General features: G+C 43.0%; 1 protein-coding gene across 1 annotated transcript in view; it reads right to left on the minus strand.

The window, feature by feature from the left end:
* LOC117957217 (collagen alpha-1(XIV) chain-like) overlaps positions 1-22,092 on the minus strand; it is a 146,732-nt gene that overhangs the window by 90,741 nt on the left and 33,899 nt on the right. Inside the window, exons 7-9 of the mRNA XM_034892813.1 lie at positions 3,040-3,198; positions 1,597-1,716; positions 379-561 (exon numbers count right to left, since the gene is read on the minus strand). Of these exons, the coding sequence (XP_034748704.1) occupies positions 379-561; positions 1,597-1,716; positions 3,040-3,198 (462 nt within the window). The remainder of the gene's footprint in view (positions 1-378; positions 562-1,596; positions 1,717-3,039; positions 3,199-22,092) is intronic.

The following is a 22,092-nucleotide window of genomic DNA, read 5'->3' on the forward strand; positions in this document are numbered from 1 at the left end:
GGTGTGTTTCTGGAGGTAGTGTCGGTGTGTTTAGGTGTGTTTCTGGAGGTAGTGTCGGTGTGTTTAGGTGTGTTTCCGTCGTTAGTGTCGGTGTGTTTAGGTGTGTTTCTGGTGTTTGTGTAGGTGTGTTTAGGTGTGTTTAGGTGTTAGTGTAGGTGTGTTTAGGTGTTAGTGTAGGTGTGTTTAGGTGTGTTTCCGCCGTTAGTGTCGGTGTGTTTAGGTGTGTTTCCTGCGTTAGTGTCGCTGTGTTTAGGTGTTATTGTAGGTGTGTTTAGGTGTTAGCGTAGGTGTGTTTAGGTGTTAGTGTAGGTGTGTTTAGGTGTTAGTGTAGGTGTGTTTAGGTGTTAGTGTAGGTGTGTGTAGGTGTGTTTAGGTGTTAGTGTAGGTGTGGCGTACCGATGGCGAACAGTTCTATCCCAGCATCCCTCAGGCTCCGAGCGGGGGGTATCACGTCGTCCTGGGACTTCCCGTCAGTGATGAGGATCCCTATCTTGGGAACGCCGGGCCTGGCTCCAGACTCCGGTTTGAAACTGTTCTCCAGGATGAAGGTCAGAGCCAGACCTGCTCAGACACAGACGGGAAAACAGTGAGTGAGACAACGTGACAGAGACACCGTTACAATTAAAGAAAAAAAAAAGTCAGTAGTAAAAAACTAAAGGTTCGGAATTAATACGTCAAAACAGTGGAAGAAAAAAGTCGTAATGAAGCGTAATAAAAAAGAAAAAAAAAATCCAAAAAAAATCAAACGTCAGAAAGAAAAGGATTAAACAAATTAAATAAAAATTAAATAAAGTTTAGAAAAAGTTGAAAAAATTTAACAAAAAATTAATTGTCAAAAAAGCGTAAAACAGAATTAATACGTCAAAACAGCGGAAGAAAAAAGTCGTAATAAAGCGTAAAAAAAAAAAAAAAAACTGAAAACGTGAAACGTCAGAAAGAAAAGCGTAAAAAAAATTAAATAAAAAGTTAAAATATAGTAAAAAAATGTTTCCAAAATCCCACAAAATTAAAATGTCTAAAAAGCATTAAACAGTAACACAGTAAGTTAAGCCCCGGCTGACGGTGTGATTGAACCCGACTCTGACCTCTGACCTCTGAGGCGTAGGGAGGACACGACTCGGCTCGAAGCCTTAATGAACGCCAGGCCTTTTAACGGTCGTTAACAGCTCGACAAGTGTTGAGTCTAACGAGTGTGTGTGTGAACGTAATGAGCAGCTGACTTCTGTCGGGTCCATTAATGACACCACGGGTACTCGATGTCTGTTTTACACCCGCGGGGTACTTCGGTGTTACTTCAGCTCGTTGACACTCGACTACGGAGTCACTCAAAGATGCAAGGCAGCTTTTCTGTTTTTTAAGCTGTTTGGTCTCTAAAATGTCAGAAAATCAAAATTTTAGATGTAGTTGTTTCCCCCAAAAGCCCGACATGACGTCCTCAAATGTCTCGTTTTGTCCACAAGTCAAAGATGTTCAGTTTAATGTAAAAGGAGAATCAGAGAAGTTTTACTTTTTTAATAAAAAATGACTCAAGCTGATTAATCCGTTACCAAAATGGTTGCTTATTAATTTAATAGTTGACAACTAAGCGCACCGTACCCGTCAGTGTGTTTCCTCCTTTATACGGAAGGTTCTTCACAGCCTCCATCACCGCCTCCTTGGTGGTGTGAGCGTTGAGATGCCACTCGATCCGGGGGTCTCCGCTGTACTGAGCCAGGCCTGCACACACACACACACACACACACACAGACACACACACACACACACACACACACACACACACAGACACACACACACACACACACACACACACACACACACACACACACACACACACACACACACACACACACACAGACACACACACACACACAAACACACACACACAGACATGTGCACAAGCACACACACACACACACACACACAGACATGTGCACAAGCACACACACACACACACACACACACACACACACACACAGACATGTGCACACCCACACACACAATCACACACAGACATGTGAGCACACACACACACAGACACACCCACAGTCACACACAGACATGTGAGTACACACACACAGACGCACACACAAGCACAATCACACACAGACATGTGCACGTGCACACACCCACAAGCACGGACAGACACAAGCACAAACACAAACCCACAAAAATGCACACACACACAAGTAAAAGATTCAATTAAAAATAAAACGCTATGGTTTAAAACAAGGATTCGCCAATGATTTCCTGGACCATTTGACTGTGGATCCAGGTCCAGTATTGAGCGTGAGCCACAGACCAGGCTGCAATGGTGCATCATCTATTTGGTCCAGTAAAAGTGCTTTTTTTTAATTTTTGCTGCTGACAGCTCAGATTATTCTTCTAAGTGTCTGACAACACTATGAAAAGGATCCCTACAGAGATAGAGCTTTAAAACCTCTTTGAGACCTTTCAGTTTAACCAGAAACGGCTCTAAGGTCACTAGCGCTGAACCCACCAGACTCCATTTAAATAAACAACACTGTTAGCATGTATAAAGCCAACATATCTTCACATGTGAATCTATAAACTGTTTGTTTATTTCAACCAAAACAAGACATGTGATGGTTGGAAAAGTGCGAAAGAAGACCCCAAAACAGCTTTTTTAGTTATATTCTGGTTCTGTCGTCTTTGAATGAAGTGTACTTTACGATGCTAAAATTACTGTTTATTAACATGGAAGTCTGGTGGTTTTAGGGAATGTAATTTTGCGGATGTTTTTATCTTAAAAAAAAAAAAAAAAAGGATCTTACTCTTTAACAGATAGGTTGACCTCTTTAGAAATCCTTTCCATTAAGTTGTCAGACATTAAGAATAATAATCTGAGTCTGTCGGCGGCAAAACAGCACTTAAGTAAAGGTAAATGGAAGCTGGCCAATTGTCCCATTCATTTACATTGTTGCTTGTTTCACAGCTGTCGACTGCAGCGATTTCGTTTAATTTGGACTAATGTCACTTAGACACAAAACCTTCCAAATGGTCAATCAAAACCTTCCTCACCGATCCTGGTTTTGTCGAACTCTACAGAGAAAGCCTTGACCAGGTTCTCCAGGAAAGTCCGGACGAGTCTGAAGTTGATGCGGCCGATGCTCCAGGAGCCGTCCACCAGAATAACGATGTCGGATATGGCCTGAGTCGTACACGAAAACATCTCTTCATCTAAAGACGAAAAGACAGAAACACCGGAAATGTCAACAACGCAGAATTATGTAACACTGCATCACAATGTAACAACGCAGCATTATGTAACACTGCATCACAATGTAACAACGCAGCATTATGTAACACTGCATCACAATGTAACAACGCATCATTATGTAACACTGCATCACAATGTAACAACGCATCACTATGTAGCACTGCATCTCAATGTAACAACGCATCACTATGTAACACTGCATCACAATGTAACAAAGCATCATTATGTAACAACGTATCATATGTAACAAAGCATCATTATGTAACAACGCATCATATGTAACAACGCATCACTATGTAACGCATCACTATGTAACAACGCATCACTATGTAACAACGCATCATTATGTAACAACGCATCACTATGTAACAAAGCATCACTATGTAACAACGCATCACTATGTAACGCATCACTATGTAAAGCATCACTATGTAACAAAGCATTACTATGTAACAACGCATCATATGTAACAACGCATCACTATGTAACAACGCATCACTATGTAACAACGCATCACTATGTAACAAAGCATCATTATGTAACAACATATCATATGTAACAAAGCATCATATGTAACAACGCATCACTATGTAACAACGCATCATTATGTAACAACGCATCATTATGTAACAAAGCATCACTATGTAACAACGCATCACTATGTAACGCATCACTATGTAAAGCATCACTATGTAACAAAGCATTACTATGTAACAACGCATCATATGTAACAACGCATCACTATGTAACAACGCATCACTATGTAACAACGCATCACTATGTAACAAAGCATCATTATGTAACAACATATCATATGTAACAAAGCATCATATGTAACAAAGCATCATTATGTAACAACGCATCACTATGTAACGCATTACTATGTAACAACGCATATGTAACAAAGCATCACTATGTAACAAAGCATCATTATGTAACAACATATCATATGTAACAAAGCATCATATGTAACAAAGCATCATTATGTAACAAAGCATCACTATGTAACAACGCATCACTATGTAACAACGCATCACTATGTAACAACGCATATGTAACAAAGCATCATTATGTAACAAAGCATCACTATGTAACAACGCATCATTACTCATAATATGAATGGTGATGTAAAGCATGAACCAGATTAAATAAGGACGTCAAACATGTACACAGCTGCCTACGGTGCACACACACACACACACACACACACACACACACACACACACACACACTATATGAGAAAACTAGAAAGTAGGACAGCTTGATGTGCCGCCTGCGTCCCAGAGTATTACAAAGTGTTTCATTAATTCTAATTCAGTTCAACGCAGTATAATTAAACCCTAGAGGACCAAGGTACTTAGATTTAGCAGATGAAGAATAACAGCTCAGTCTGTTGTTTGTCCCAACAGTTTACTGGGTGATAAAACAGACCCCCCCCCCCCGCCCCCCCTTAATGAGGCAGCATCAGTTCATTTACAAAAGCCAGTCCAGCACACGGGGAGCAAAAGGCCAACCAAATTAGGAAACAACCATATATCCATCAGCCAGTTCCCTTTCTCTCAGAGTCAGGAAGCCTTTGTGGGTTCGGGTGGGAAACAACACACTGGGATCGTTAAAAAGTGGTGGGTTTAATCCCCGTAGACTTAGACCTCTCTTTATTGATCCTGTTGGGATGACTCCCGCGAGGAAGTTGAAAATTCCAGCAGCAGTTTTAGCAAGAAAAAATAAATAAAAAGACAATATATAAAGACAACAAAATAACAGTAATAATAATAATAATAAGAAGAAGAAGAAGAAGGAGGAGAAGAGGAAGAACATTCATCAAATAAAGACAAAAAAAGACCATAAACCACTATCAAAAGTGTCAGTGTTGAGTCCAGTACAAGTGACCATGTATTTTTGGGAGTCCAGGTGCGTGTGTGTGTGTGTATATGTGTGTGTGTGTGTGTTGTCCTCTCTGCCGTATTTCCTCCCCCCCGCCCCCCCCAGTGAGGAGTTATATAGTCTGATGTTAGGTCCTTGGGTCTGTTGGTCCTGCACTTGGGAAGGAGCAGCCTTCCAGTGAACAGGCTCCTCTGGGGGCTGATGACGGTGGGCGGGGGGGTGGTTAGGGTTAAACAAGGTCGATTGACAGTGTGTCATCTTTTTTGTCAACGTTTCAACATATAGTACTTATCGCTTTTTTGGCATTTGTCACTTTTTTGGACGTCTTTTCATCACAATTTTCTTCCCTTTTTCGTCATTTTTGTCGCCTTGCTGCCTTTTTTCGTCACCTTTTCAGCATCTGTCATGGTTTTCATCAACGTTTCAAAATATCTGGCGCATTTTTGGGGCATTTTCTCACTTTTTGGGACGTCTTTTTGTCACCATTTTCTTCACCTATATCTGCATTTGTCGCCTTGTTGGTTGCCTGTTTTGTCACCTTTTCAGCATTTGTCACCTTTTTGTCAACACGTCTGTTGATTTCATTCAGACTTCTAGCTTCTACAGGAGCAGAAACGTTTGTTTCACTACCTCGGACCTCGAGGTCAGTCCAACCTGGGATGCATTAGACATCATGGCTGATAATTAAAAATCCTTTAGGTGAATATCAAAGGGAACCACACTGTTGAGCTCTATTGTGAAGGTGTTAAAAACATGGCGGATCCGTGTGAGTGCCCAGCATGCATGGCAAGCCTTCGTTGAATAAATAAAGCTTAAATAAAGAAAACACACAATCTCAGATCATGGAGCCACAACCCAACGATTACAAAAACAAAACCCTGATGGTTTAACTTCACACTGGATTAAGCTAAAAACTGTTAGAAAAACCTAACTTGAAGGTGGAAACATGAGCCTCAGCCACTGATTTCATTGAGCTTTTAGCTGCAGTGTAAACTTGACACATACTTGGCCCTGGTCTGTGCATGTGAGACCTGCACCGCCTTTCTGTCCCCGCTGGCACACGGTGCCTTACCCCGCAGATGTATAAGAGAACATTTCAGTCAGGTCGCAGCATGTTGTAACACCTCGGTGAGGGGGTGGAGAGGGTGGTGTGTTTGGAGGGTTTATGCAGACATTCATCTGCGGTGATTTCATTCATCATTGACAGGAACTAAGAAGTGTATCACTCCCTACAAGTCTCTACAGTGTCGGAATTTAGACCTCCGCCTCGGCCCCGGCTACCCAACACGACTTCAGTGGCCCGAGGAGAGCAGCGACACAGTTACTTAACCCTTGTGTTGCCTTCCCGTTGACCAGGAAACTTGTTTTTCTGGGTCAAAATTTAAAATACAAACTTTTGTTTTTACACTTTTGTCCTTCTTATTAATGTTTTTGTCACTTAATTTAGGTTTTTCTGTACTTTTTGAGGTATTAGTTGTTTTTTTCCCATTTTTGTCCCTTTTATCAATGTTCTGTCATTTTTTGTTATTTCAAATGCTATAAAACTGTAGCCTGACGTGGTCATACTCAGATTTTAGTCAGAATATGAACTGTCCGACCTCGAATGTTGAGGGTGGGGCTAAGGCTGGCATTCGGGCTGATAAAATTAAATAAACAACAAACAAAGTCAGTGACGGTAGTAAATTAATTTCACTTGTGAAGAGCATTGTAGGTCACCATTCAAGTTATTTTGTTTTGGCAATTTAGAGGAAAGAATCCCAAATTTCTGATATAAAAGCTTTTTGAAAATGGGCCAAATTTGACCCGAGGACGACAGGAGGGTCAACTGATCTGGAAATTATGAATCTAGGAGTCAGTGGAGATTATCAGCTGGTTTACGCGGTGCACAATCAAGAAATTTAGGCAAATTTTTGGCTCTGTGTTGCAAGAGTCTGTCTGGTAAACAACAGAAAACCATTTTAAAGTTAGGAAGGAAAGGCCAGAGCAGGGGGAATGAGAGGGGTAAACACCAGAGCAGGGGGAATGAGAGGGTGAAACGCCAGAGCAGGGGGAATGAGAGGGAGAAGTGCCAGAGCAGTGGGAAAGAGAGGGGAAAACGCCAGAGCAGGGGGAATGAGAGGGAGAAACGCCAGAGCAGGGGGAATGAGAGAGGGAAACACCAGAGCAGAAGGAATGAGAGGGGGAAACACCAGAGCAGGGGGAATGAGAGGGAGAAGTGCCAGAGCAGGTGGAATGACAAGGAAACCTCCCCCCCAGTAATCTCAACCTAAGAAAGGATGTTTCTCAGTAACAGGAAGTGGAACTGAGGGCAAAACAGTGTTTAGAGAAGTGAAAGAGGACCAGCTCCTGTTTAACAGAACGTTGGGGAACCCTAACACCTGGACATGGTGATGCAGGCCAGAACCCTAACACCTGGACATGGTGATGCAGGCCAGAACCCTAACACCTGGACATGGCGATGCAGGCCAGAACCCTAACACCTGGACATGGTGATGCAGGCCAGAACCCTAACACCTGGACATGGGGATCCAGGCCAGAGGGAGAAACCTGAGACAGATGCACATTAAAGGGTCTGACTACACAAACGAGTCTCTTCCTGCTTGATTTACTCATCCTTCAGACATTTGTTTTCTTTCATTTCTTTCATTCTCTGTGTTATTAGGCTTTCATATAATCACCAGCACTGTTTTCTGATGTATTAATCATGTATGCTGTGATTGCAATGCAATACAAGAGAAAAAATAGAAAATCTAAGTAAATTTGATATTGAGAAGGAATAAAAGGAAATATGTTGAAAAGGAAAGATAACACAGAGAGAGAGAGAGAGAGAGAGAGATTGATTCCACACACTGCTCTTTGGGGTAATTTTGAGGGGTAAGTTTCATATTCCAGTCTGTGATTATCATCAACATCCATTCCTTTAATTTTAGTCACAATAATTCATAATTTCTGCTTTTCTAACTCAAACATTAGGTAGAATTTCCTACAAATGAGGTTTATTGACCATAAATTCCAAAAATAACTTTAAAACTAAAGTTAATAAGTTAGTGTTACCTAGTGTTGAAAACGTGTCAAGAAAGTGACAAACATTGGGGGAAAAAAACATCAAAAAGTTAAAAACATTGATATAAAACAACCAAAAAAGTGTTAATTTTCAATTTTGACGGGAAGTCAACACAAGGGTTAAAAAGAACATTGATATAGGATAACGGGTCGATTTGTCCCGAGGACAACGTGAAGGTTTTCATTCAACTCACATTTAAAGTCTGAGTGTTTAATGAATGTCACTGAAGCATGAAGTTTTTAACTATACATTTTAATCAGACCGAGAGCCACAGCCCTTCTCCTCTTTCGTGTTAAACACCACAGAGCATGTGTCTCTTTATCTTTATCCGTTTGTCTCGTAGACCTCACATGCAGATGATTTACGTGAAGTGCATATTCATATTACACTAGTTGTTGTTAAAGTGTTGTCTGCATATCTGTGTGGTTAATAAAGAAAATAATGGCCGGGTTTTAAAGAAATAATCCCCAAATGATCTAAATGTTATGATCCAGCGTAACTTCTGCAGAGGAAGAGATGCATTTGTTATTTTAATTTTTGGGCTTTTCCACCTTTAATGTCTGATAGGACAGCTAGGTGAGAAGGGGGAGACAGAAGAAGGAAGACATGCAGGAACTCATTTCAGGTCGGATTTGAACCCTGGACCTCTGCGTCTGGGCTTAAACCTCTCCTCCTCTCAGTACACGTGCGCCCGCTGAACCACTGAACCAACCCGGCCACAGGAAGTGATGCATCAGGAGAACGTTTACTCAGTTTAGAGACGTGTTTCTGTCACCTTTCTGACGCTTTAATTCGGCATTTTTCGCCTTGTTTAGCGCCTTTTTCTCAGATTTTCTGCATTTGTCACATTTTTCGTCAACATTTCAACATTTTTGTTGCCTTGTTTTTCAACGTTTGTCACCTTTGTCGCCATTTTTGTCACATTTTTCATCACCTTAATACAGGAAAGAACTGTGGCGGGAGCGAGAGAGAGAGAGAGAGAGAGAGGGAGGGAGGGATGGAGGGAACGGAAGTTTCCAAGAAGAAAGTTTTGTTGACAGTGTTTTTTAACTACATGGCTATTAGCAGAGTGGCCCCTCAGGCAAAGTGCTCCTCTGCAGGTCAAAGAGTCAAAATGGCGGCGGTCTGAGGCGCACCCCCCAGACAGCGGGGGTCAAGGTTATCAAAGAGGATGCAACCCATGTGGAGAGTAAATATTATAATGAGCCCTTTTCCTGACATGCTCATCCATATTTATGATTGCAAGCAGGACCCAAAAGGTTGAAACAGGATCCTCAGAGCCCGCATAACAATACAGCAAGTTTCTCATGCCCCTCTTGCATTCTCAGAGTTTCAACTTATTATTATTATTCTCTGAAGAAATAGAGCACATATTTCTGTTTTTATGATAGGAAACAAACAAGAGGTTCAACCACAGCTGCTATAATAAGTCAGTCATAAACTGTTCAGCCAAAACAGACACTGGAGGACCCGTAAGGACAAAAATGTCCCACTGAAACCCATTAAAACCAAAATCATGATCCCACAGCCTTTAAATCATGCACACTATTAGAACCCCCCCAGTAATCAAAACGGGGCTTTTTTGTTGCTTTTCATGGCTGTTTTTTGGCACCTTCAAGTTTTTTTTTGATAATTCATTTCAAGGTTGTTCAAGTTTTTGTCGCTTTTTCTATCATTTGTTGCCTTTTGACGGTTTTGCCTCCTTACGTGGATGCTCTTCAATTTATTAATTTTTTAAATTTATACACTTTATTGATCCCCTATGGGGAAATTACACTCTGTTTTGCTGGACTAGCAACCTGAGCGCGGGTGGTGGGTCGGTGCCTTGCTCAAGAGCACTAGAAGGTAAACCGGCATTTCTACAGCTCCCAAGCCCCGGTCCATACAGGGACTTGAACCAGCAACCCTCGGCCGCTACCGCTGTCATTGTTCACACTACGTCATCTTATAGCACCGTGGTGGAGGGTGATTCCTGAGTCGGTATCTGACGCCGAGAGCAACTGACCAATCACCAGTATTTTAAGAGTTGGGAGTGACGAGGGGTCGCAACCGTGCGACATGTACTCACAAAACCTTTCAGGTGTGTGGTTGAGATCAAAATGAAAGCAGAGTTCGAAGACGGTCGTGGTTTGCACAAGGGCGCCGGAAAAAAGGGGGACCCGATCTGGTGTCGTTGCTAGATTTTCCACCAGATTTAGCAATGTTCACATTATCAAAATCCAACCTGAGGCGGGTTTCCTGCATGTCTTCCCCCCCCCCCTCTCCACTTCCATGCTGTCCTGGTGATTAAAGGCCGAAGTGCCCAAAACAAATAAATACAAAACAAAGGATGAACAAGGCAAGCTACCAAAGAGTTAACTTCCCAACAGATTAAATAAATAGGCACAAACTGAACATCTCTGGTCCTCCACACGTCAAAAAACGTCTTGAGGCAAATGGGGGGGGTAGGGGGGGGGGGGGGGGGGGGGGGGGGGGGGGGGGGGGGGGGGGGGGGGGTGTGCAGGCGCAAAGCCCATACCGGCAGTGTCAAAGGTGACCCATCCCCCCAGGGCTCCGTGCCATTGATTCATCTACGCTCGGCTAATTTACAAGCCGGGGGGTCGAAGGGTCCGCTGCCTCTGAATCAGCCGATCCACGTGGATAGTTCAACAGGTAGAGGTTAGTTTTTACAACAGCTGTGTGATATGTACACTAAAGGTAATAACCTTTAAATCTTATAATACCTCCTGTAATCACAATGCAGCTTCTTTTAATGGATGTTATTCCCCACTAGTAGAAAGAAGAGTTGACTTTAAACACAGGGTGCAAAGCAAGTATTCAGATCCTTCACTTCTAGTAAAAAAATACTCTGTTGTGTGCATTTAAATCCAACTGAAGATGTAGAAACAGACAGTTTCTACCCGTGATATGGGACTTGATCTACTTTTTCTTTTGTCTTAGTTTCGATTTTGCGTTGACCTTTTTTTTTGTGATCATGGTTTCCGGCCCGTTTGTGGCGTGTGAAAGAAAAGGAGCGTCAGCATGAGCGGTGGAAGCCACAATGACTGAACACTTCCGCTCTGCTCACACTTCCTGTCTGTCTGCCCGTCTCTCACACACACACACACACACACTCACACTCACACACACACACACACACACACACTCACACTCACACACAGACACACAGGCAAGTGTCACTGAAGCTCTTAGTTCTGCCCTCGGCTGCTGAATGTGTGTGTGTGTGTGTGTGTGTGTGTGTGTGTGTCTGTCATTAGACATTTTACTTCACTACTTCAGAGTTTTGTTTCCTGCCTGTTTGAAAGGGAGCGTCACAACTAGCAGTGAAAGCCACAAGGACTGAACACTTCCCTCTGCTCACACTTCCTGTCTGCCTGCCTGTCTCACGCACACGCACACGCACACACACACACACAGGCTAGTGTCACTGAAGTTCTCAGTTTGTTTCCCCGTTGCTGAGTCTGTGTGTGTGTGTGTGTGTGTGTGTTTTAAAGAAAAAAGAACCCTAAATAAGTTCATCGCGTGGCTGCCTTGTGGTGTAAATGTCCTTCAGCAACACGCTGGTTAAAAGGTCGTAACAGTGGTTTGCATCTAAACATTTACATTCATGACTTGCTTGATTAATAAAAGAAAAGAAAAGAATTACAATAACTTCTTTTCGGACGAGGTTTCCAGGCAACCGTTTGAATTTAACAGATGTTTATTGATATTAAAAAGTTACGCACTAAAGCTTTAGGATTTAAAATACTCAAGGTGGTGTTTTTTTTGCAGCTTTTCAAGGAAATATGTTTTAAATTGCTTCATAGAGAGTTGAAAAATGCACATAGTGGTTCTGGTGACAAAGCCAGGGCTCTTCCCCCCTCAGACGTAATGAAAAGGAGAACACAGAACACCTAATTCCCCAAGAAACATGGAGGAGCAGCGAGCTCGTTGGGATGCGGCTGCAGGTTCCATGGAGGAGCAGCGAGCTCGTTAGGATGCGGCTGCAGGTTCCATGAAGGAGCAGCGAGCTCGTTAGGATGCGGCTGCAGGTTCCATGGAGGAGCAACGAGCTTGTTAGGATGCGGCTGCAGGTTCCATGAAGGAGCAGCGAGCTCGTTAGGATGCGGCTGCAGGTTCCATGGAGGAGCAGCGAGCTCGTTAGGATGCAGCTGCAGGTTCCATGGAGGAGCAACGAGCTCGTTAGGATGCGGCTGCAGGTTCCTCTGAGCCCAAGATGACATTTCTGATCTCACGTGAGTCCAGTCCTGCTCACAGGAAATCCCTAAACCTCCAACACAAGAGCCAGATTTTAAACTGGTTGTTTTAACCCGTGTGTGGAGCGTGACGGCCAAAGGTCTCAGGTCGAGACCAGAGCCTATCCAAGAGATAAGATGTCCGTCTTCAGCTAAGAGAGAAGGACCGGTCAAGACACTTTGACACATGAGGGGCAGAGTCCGAAATACGTAAGAGGTCCAACTATCTGCCTGAGGTCCACTGAATGTTATGTTTGAGATTAAACTGGTTTCCAGTTTTCCTCTAGGGGGGGCGCTGGATATAAAGAAGTGTATTACTGACTGAATCCACACTGAACTGTTGTTACTCTGTAACTTTGTGCATTGTGAGAGCTGCTCTTGTCATTTTTGATTGTTCCCTGCAGAAAACAACTAAACATTTTCACCGAATACCTTAAACCTTAAATTCAGTTTTCAGCCTTTTGTCTTTATTCTGTTTCAACAAGATCTCTCAGACACAAAACTCCTCCCTCGCTGTAACAAGAAACTTCCACAACTACAGGAATCTGCAGCTGTCTCCACTGCAACGTGCAGAAATGTTGCCTCGGTTACAGGTTTACGGCAGATTAATGCACCTCATAACTGTCAAAATAAATCTCAACGAGGACAGGGACGCCGGTGAATCACTCATTTCACCCTCGTCTTAGAGAGAGATATACACTGCTCCTGAGTGCAGAAGGTAAGAGTTCAGATGACTGTCTGTCAACTCTCTGAAGCAGGGTGCCATGTTCCTTCTGAAGTCTTATTTATGGTAAGATTGGAGCCAAACCACACCTCCCGATTTGTCTTCATTAGGCTAAAGTCCTTAAATGTTTAACTCCGTATGTCTCCACCAATGGCCGGGTATCAGCAATGACTTTCAGACTCATTCGAGGGCAATCCGTTCACATTCACGATCCAATATGAAAAAGATTCTCAGAGAAGGTCTGCTGAAAATTGTACAAGCAAGAAACATCCCTCAGATATGTTGAGACAACTCACCACAACACTGACTGAAATCATGTTAGTTTAGGGTTGTTATAACCCTTAAAACAACATTAATAAAATTGTCTCGTATCGATCGCAGGTCCCTGAATGGAGTAGACAATCGTATGGTGACAGACGTTAAGATAGCAGCAAATATCGTATTGTTGTCCAAAGAATCTTTAATATCTAATCTTGATAAAACTTGTGATTTACTCCAAAGCATTCTTAACCCGTTGTGTCTTCAGGGTTTAAAAACTGACAAAAAAACAAACATTTTTTTAAAGGGCATCAAAGTCCACCCGAGGACGACAGGAGGGGTAAAGATGCAACTCTATGCTCCTGCTCTCGGCTTTCAGGTTGTTAAATCAGACTCTCCAGTAAATTATTTGTATGTAAGAGTCTAAAAAGCAGAAAAACCTAAATGCAGCTAGTGAGCAAAAGTGGGGGGTTCAGAGCTGAGCCGCTCAGCCGGCCCGAATTCTTACTCTATAAGAGTCCTTATTTACACAAAACACGTTTTTAGAACCAGATTAAGCTTGCTTTAAGGGGTTTGTAATCAAAAGCGTCTCTGAGCTTAGTGCCGAGCTTTTACAGCTAACTGAAAGATGATATCGAAGATCTTTACATCATACACCAACATTCACTGGACAGATTTTAGGGGTTTTCCTGGCTCAGATTGGGCCTTTGTAATTTTATTTTTGTAATGACCCAGTGTTTTGTTTGTTAATTCTTTAAATGTAAATAAAATAAAAATATTCAATTACAGGAAAAGAACGGGCCTTTGTAGGGACATCTTTGTTTTTCCTCCAGCTACCAATCCACACTCTGTCCCTCCGGTTCCCAACCCCCTAGCGACTGAGCTACTGCCCCCCCCCAAAACATGGACTCATCCGAGATTTGAGCCCGGGACCTCTTGCACCCTAAGCAAGAATCCTACCCCTAGACCATCAAGGCCACGTGCTACTCAACTAGCCCCAGAGCAGGTGAAAGACTTACTAGCCACGCTTAACATGCTAGCTAATGTTAGCTGAAATTAGCTCGTGGTAGCAAGACTGCGGTGAGATTTTGTAGTAAGCCATGCAGTTCAGGACTACAGATAGAACAAAATCTATCGGTTTGTTCATGTAAATATGAACAAAGAAGAACACAGCAGAATAGGCCCATTTAGTAAGCAGTATTCAATGGCAGTATTCCTACACTTACACTACTTTATTTGGCGCTCTGTCTGCAGATTGTGATGCAACTTATTGTGATCTAACCCCAACCGGTCGTCAGACACCGCCTACCAAGAGCCTGGGTCTGACCGAGGTTTCTGCCTAAAAGGAAGTTCTTCCCCGCCTCTGTGGCCCTGTTGCTTGCTCTGGAGGAGACTACTAGACCTGTTGGGTCCTTGTAAATTCTGGAGTGTGGTCTATCTGTATAGTGTCTTGAGATAACTCTTGTTATGAATTGATACTATAAATAAAATTGAATTGAATTGAACTTTGTGCTCTCAGGTGAATCATACCCGTAGACCAACGAGCCACTTGCTACTCAACTAGCCCCAGAGCAAGTGAAAGACTGACTAGCCACGCTTAACATGCTAGCTAATGTTAGCTAAAATGAGCTCGTGGTAGCAAGACTGCGGTGAGATTTTTGTAGTAAGCTATGCAGTTCAGGACTACAAATACAAGAAAATCTATCGGTTTGTTCATGTACACATTCAGCCAGTTGGAACAGAAGAACACAGCAGAATAGGCCCATTTAGTTAGCAGTATTTGTACTCTTAGACTAATTTATTTGGCGCTCTGTCTGCAGATTGTGATGTAACTTTGTGCTCTCAGGTGAAATTAAATCACCCCGACTGTGTGATGCAGGTGTCACCAACGGGCCTCTGTGAGTTCATGTTGACTTTATTTTCACAGATACGTTGCCACCTCTGGGGGGCGAGTTCACACGGATTTCTACACCGAGCTGTGAAGAGCCACTGTGTGTGTGTGTGTGTGTGTGTGTGTGTGTGTGTGTGTGTGTGTCAGACACAAAGGGAGAAAGAAAAAAAAGTTTTGATGTTCTCTAATGAGAGCTCTCACAGGACTAGAAAAGGAACTAAAACCACAGGAAGGAAGTGTGTCTCTCTCTCTCACACACACACACACACACACACACACACACACACACACACACAGAACTTCAGTGACTCTTGCCTGTATATCTGTGTGTGAGTGAGACAGACAGGAAGTGTGAGGAGACTGTTCAGAGAGTCATTGTGGCTTTCTCTGCTCATTCTGACGCTCCTTTTCGTCCGCACACTACAAACAGGCCGGAAACGACGACTTTGCGAGTGAGTAAAGTCCCTCACATCATGAAGTATGCGTCTATCTTTTACAGTGACAGGAAGCTGAGACGCGAGCCTGCGTGGACAGCTGCATAGATTAAAAAGAGAGCGTATCTGTCGCGTGAGACGAGGGGAAGTGTGTGTGTGTCGCGTGTGGTCTGGACCCCGGGTAAGGCTACAGGAAGCTGCAGTCGGTTCCTAACAGAAGCCGCTGAGTGGACGACAGGTGGAAAGCTCATTAAAATCTGATTAGTTGAGTTTTCAGAGTTTACCAGTAAGACGTAAACCAACAAACGAGGGAATGACGTGTAGCTCAGCGGGAATTATTTCAGGAAGACCAACTGTGACTATTAATCGATGCTCTCCGAAATCAATAGCTACAACTCATCCGTCAGTCACCTAGAAGGGAAAGAGACTGAAAGAACAACATGGGGACAACACAAGGACAACAGGAAGACAACACAAGGACAACATGGGGACGACATGGTGACAACATGAGGACAACATGAGGGCAACATGGGGACAACATGAGGACAACAGGAAGTCAACACAAGGACAACATGGGGACAACATGGGGATGACATGAGGGCAACATGAGGGCAACATGGGGACAACATGAGGGCAACAGGAAGACAACACAAGGACAACATGGGGACAACATGGGGATGACATGGGGACAACATGAAGACAACATGAGGGCAACACGAGGACAACAGGAAGATAACACAAGGACAACATGGGGGCAACATGGGGGCAACATGGGGATGACATGGGGATGACATGAGGACAACATGAGGACAACAGGAAGACAACACAAGGACAACACAAGGACAACATGGGGGCAACATAAAGACAACATGAGGACAACATGAGGACAACATGAGGACGACATGAAGACAACATGAGGACAACATGAGGAAACATGAAGGTAACATGAGGACAACATGGGGGCAACATGAAGACAACATGAGGACAACATGAGGACAACATGAGGACAACATGAGGATGTCATGGGGGTTATACAGTATAAAACATCAAATTAATTGACAAACACGTCAGGACTGATGCTTTTCCATATCTTCTGTAAAAAAGTTACATATCTTTAAATAAAGGACCAGAGAGCAGAGAACACGTCACACTCGTCCGCCTTCTCATGTAAGGAAACGAGTGAGACAGTGAAGAAAAAGGACGAAAAAAGCTAGATGCAGAGACAAAAGGGTTCAAAGGAGATGGATAGAGACCAGAAATAGAACAGCATGAAGCTGGAGACAGGCAACGTAGACAAAGAAAGATACGGTGAACGGTAACACAAGGAAGGTAAAGATGAGGAAGCCTGCGACAGAAAGAAGAGGGTAGACAACAAATAAAAGACAAAGAAGCAACACGGAGACACAAAGCAAGGGACAGTTTGAGACAAAAGAGAAAGAAAAAGCAAAAAGAGGAAACCGCGGGAAAGAGAAATTAGTGTAAAGAACCAACAGAGAGAGTGAGTTTTCTCTCCTCTGAATCTGGGAGGGAACAAAACGACAGCGTGACCCCCGAGGGAACAACACGCCGACCACGTGTTTACAGCACGGAGACAAACAGAAACTAAGAGAAGACGGAGAAAACGACTACAGCCACCGTCAGAGACACCGGACGGTGTCCCACGACGGGGACGAGCAGATAAACACGACGATAACACGTAGTTTCTGATGCGATTCATGGCAGGAATGAACCGAAGAAGCAGAAATACACAACAAAGAGAATGATTACACACCCCGATGTGGTGCCAGTAGGGCTGGGTACCGAACCCTACTCTTTATTTTCTGTAAAATACTCTAAATAAGGTAAAGTAAATACGCGTGGAATTATTGTTATCAACTAAAATAATTGTTTTTGTAATTACAGAGGGAAAGAACCGAAGTAAGTTTGGGTACGGGTACCAGGACGAGCGCTGGATCAGATGTGAAAGGTACCCTCAGGACCCTTTACAATCACAAGAGCCACGGTTTGGCTTAAAAAACAACAACCAAACTCATTCAAGCCTTAATTTTTTTTTTTCGGGGGGAGGGGGGGGGTTGTTTATCTCAGGGGTTCCCAAACCTTTCAGCCCACGACCCCCAAAGTATCGGTGCAAGTGACTTGCGACCCCCCCACTATATAAACATTACCTACAGTGATTACTCAGGCACGCACTGAAGGCGTCTCCAAACACGAGCATATTGACAACAAAAAATAACAGCCATAACGTTATTCTACAGTAATTTACTCATTACTTTAATCTGATCTTAACCTACCCTAATGAGATGGATGTTTGGAACACAGAGTCCAGTCCTGGTTTCATGTTGGAGACCGCTACTTGGAGATCCTCCTCAACATTCAGTCGCAATCAATTATTTTTAAGGTACATCGGTGACGAGATAGTCTTTTTGCACGAGTAGGTGGTGCCAAACGGCGTCGGCCCATCCAGAGCCGCCCTGGAGAGCCGTGGGTCTTCCCACTCAACCAAAATCCAACCCCTAAACTAAACACGTTCTCCCACCATGTGTACACACAAAAACATGTACAAATACACAGCGAAGATCCAAGTATTGACACATGCAGCAGTGAAAATCCACATATAGACCGTCCCCCGTTCTGCTGCACGTCGACACAGCAACACAATGTTCGCGCTGACAGGTTCCCCCGAGCCCGGCGTTCCTTCCACACAGACAGACAGTCTGTCTCGGCGGAGACACATCCTCGCTACAGAGACATTATCTGGCCAGGTAAAGAAGAAAAAATAGACAAATCTAAATAAAAATTGCCCCAACGTTGTGTTACATTACGCTCATGCAAAAATCAAGCGATGGAAAGAGTACACAAGTATTCCCTTATGTTGTGCTTTTTTTTCTGTTTTTTTAATCACAATAAATGGGCCGTCAAAATAAGCACTGAGAATGTCAACATTAAAAATATCAAATACCTTTGGAAAAAACATCAAAAAAGCACCCACAACGTTGAAAAAGTGACAAAAATGTCAGAAAAAGCGACAATGGTGTGTTGTGGTTGACGGGAAGACAACACAAGGGTTAAATATAAGTAGTGGTATTTTTGACAAACTTAGTTGACTACAAGTAAAATTAAAACAGTACATTAAAATTTGAAGGGGTATGAGTCCAACTTGGGCTGCGAGAGATCCGAGGTTCAAATCCCGGACGAGCCCCCAAAATATGTTACAGCCTCTTTTTAAAGAATCAGACCAAGACCCAAAAGGGACTAGAGGATGTAACGTGTCAAAACGTATGCCAGACACAAGGTTCACAGTAAACCAACCACCTTTATCTAATTATTAAAAAGAACCAAGGAGAAACCGGCCAAATAGAACAAAAGGTAAGGAGACGCTGGACCGACCTCACAATGGGCCGTCGCTCCCCTATCCCAGAATGCATCTGTGTTGTAAACAGACCAGACAGGTATCGGCAACGTGAGGCACTCTGTATAAATACATGTTAGAAAAGTACACGATATATTCCAGATACTTGTGAGGAAGCAGAAACGAACCGTGACTTTCATGTCACACACATGCTGCTTTTTGTTCTTTTCTTCCAAAATCTCACACTTCACCCCCCCGATGAGTGGACCACGAGGTCCAGGCTGTGACTCTATTGTCCCTGCCTGTCCTCCGCTGACATGCTCTAATTACTGTGGGCCGAACAAATGGACCAGGGAATAGACCTTTAGAATAAATGGGTCATCACAGATAGACACACACACACACACACACACACACACACACACACACCTTTAAAAAGGTCTTTCTGTGACCAAAACGCTGCTTAATAAACTGAAGAAACACTGTGATCTTACAACTTGAACATTTAGAGTCCTTCCTAATGATTCGGGTTTAATCTGCAGGTGGTTTTTGTTTAATCTCCATTAGAGAGAACCACATTTGCATTTAGACCGGGACGATATGCTGTTGTCCTGATTCGATTCCTTCACGATACATGGGCGCTGATTCGACTTGTGTTACGATTTCCGATCATTGCAATTCTATAAGTAGTGTGATCCAAAGTCATTAGGTCTTTTTTTTTAGGTTTTGCGCTTTCTTTACTTTCTTTAACAAAAGCAAAACAATTCTAGAGACAATATATCATGAGACATTTTTACAAACTATGTTATAATAATAATACATTTTATTTAAAGGCGCCTTTCTTGGCCGTCGCCGCACATGGAATTCATATATTAAAAACAGCAAAACAAATACTACACTACAGAAAAACACGTTTTAAATGTTATGTAAGAACATCTAACGGGGGGAAAATCCCCTTCGGTGTAACCGGAGCAGTTACAACAGTGGGAGGTCACTGTTAGAATAAGATCTAAAAAGTCATCTTTTGCTTTGAAAATGGATAAGCAGCATTGTGAAGTGTATGGGATTTATAGTGAGTGTGTTTTTATCTTTCACCTTCAGCTAACCTTCGTTGTATATCCTTATGAGGACATTAGCTCCACATTCAGCAGGTTCAGGTGTGTAAGAACACACATGCATACCTTCCAGTGTCAGCTGAGCACAGGTGAGTAGACTGAAGCAACAAGACAGTGATGTCACTCAGGCTGAGTGTTTGACAGAAATACAAACAGTGTGTGCTAATTCAGTTGGATCGTTGAAGAGTCCCGTTTGAATGATTTGGATTCCAATCCTGAGAGATATACGAGGGATGCAACACGAGACAAAGCTCAGTATGTTCATGTAACTACAAGCGAGTCCACACCTGCCTGCCCGCCGCTCTGCAGCCAGAACGAGGTCCTGGCATGGGACAGGGTGTAACCGATAGTCGAATCCTCACTGCATTAGATTTTCAGACAATAAGCACAGCAAAGACATCAGGTAGGTCAGACCTCCATGTTTAACTACATATAATGTATACGTTTCTTTAACCGTTACAGTTTAAAATGCAATCAAATAAATACATTTTGGATTTCAGATATCTCCACAATTCACCCGGAAGCAACGTCAATGTGATTCGGTCTACGTTTCTAAATAAAAAAACTCCTTAATATGGATCCAGCTCCACAAAGGAAAATACATTAAATTGGGCTGCACTCAGAACGATGCCTGACACGTGACACTGAGCGGGACTGCATGATGAAGTGAAACCCTGAAAACGATCAATGCACGTTTTAAAATCCCGGTTTTCTAGTTTGAGCGATGCAGCAGTGACGCATTAAAGGTGCAGTAGGTAGGACTGTGAAGATCTAGGACTAAATGTTTCAACATTGACTCCTTCTCAGTCCCTCTCCTCCTTTCTGCTAAAGCACAACAAGATCTCCTAAGCCACACTAAGCTGTCCCTTGTAGCTGGGATAAATTAACCAACTTGCGTCCTTTTGGACTCTAAGCTGCTGTTTTTAACGTCTCTGGTCCCGCCTGGAGGACACTAGTGGTTGCAATATGAACATTAAATGCACTTGGTTATATTGTTCAATGCTCAAATGCGCGTTCTGTGTGTCTTAACCCTTGTGTTGTCTTCCAATCAACCATGGAAAAAAAAAACAGCTTTTTTTAAACATTTTTGTCACTTTTTCAATGTTGTGGCTGCTTTTTAGATGATTTTTTTATTATATTTCCAATGTTGACATTTTTAGCGCTTATTTTAAAGGCCCATTTTTTGTGATGAAAAAATTGAAAACGGGTCAAATTTGACCCGAGGACAACATAAGGGTTAAGAAATTTTAATACTTTAATAAAGAAGTTTGTTTCAAGTAAAAGTACATGGAATCTTAGGAAATCCTTTTTTACTGTGGTATCAAAACCGGCATTGAAGAATCGCGTTATTTTACTGGAATCGTGACACCCTTAATTATGACATTAGCCGGTTTTGCGTGTTGGCCAGCACTCTGAGGAGAGGACGTAGGAGACGCCTGACTGTATCAGACAATCAATAAAACTCCCTAAACTCTTCCAAAGTATTTTAGGATAGGACTAGTCTCACCAGCCCTATCTAAAGGGGGGACAGAGGGGGGCCACGTGGGCTATACAGGCGGCCGCAAAAGCTAATGTGCAAAAATATTTGTATGATTTCTGTTTTTATGATTGTTAGGAGCTGTAATCGTGATTGTTCAGATTAGTTGCACATCCGTAGAGATATGAGTGCAGAACAACAGACGCACAACAACAACATCGTCGTCAGCAGACGGTGCAGAAGCCGAATCTTCAGACCGACTGACATGCAGGCAGCTGTTGAAGGTCTGATCCCAGGAACAGACCTGTGAGGCTGCAGCTGTGGTATTCCAGCGAGTGTGGGCAGGGAGACGGCTGTCAGCTGGGAGAACAGAGAGGCTGACAGAGAGAGGGAGAGAGAGAGGGGGGGAGGGAGAGAGAGAGA

This window comes from Etheostoma cragini, chromosome 14 (genome assembly GCF_013103735.1).
Source record: "Etheostoma cragini isolate CJK2018 chromosome 14, CSU_Ecrag_1.0, whole genome shotgun sequence".
NCBI classification, from domain to species: Eukaryota; Metazoa; Chordata; class Actinopteri; order Perciformes; family Percidae; genus Etheostoma; species Etheostoma cragini.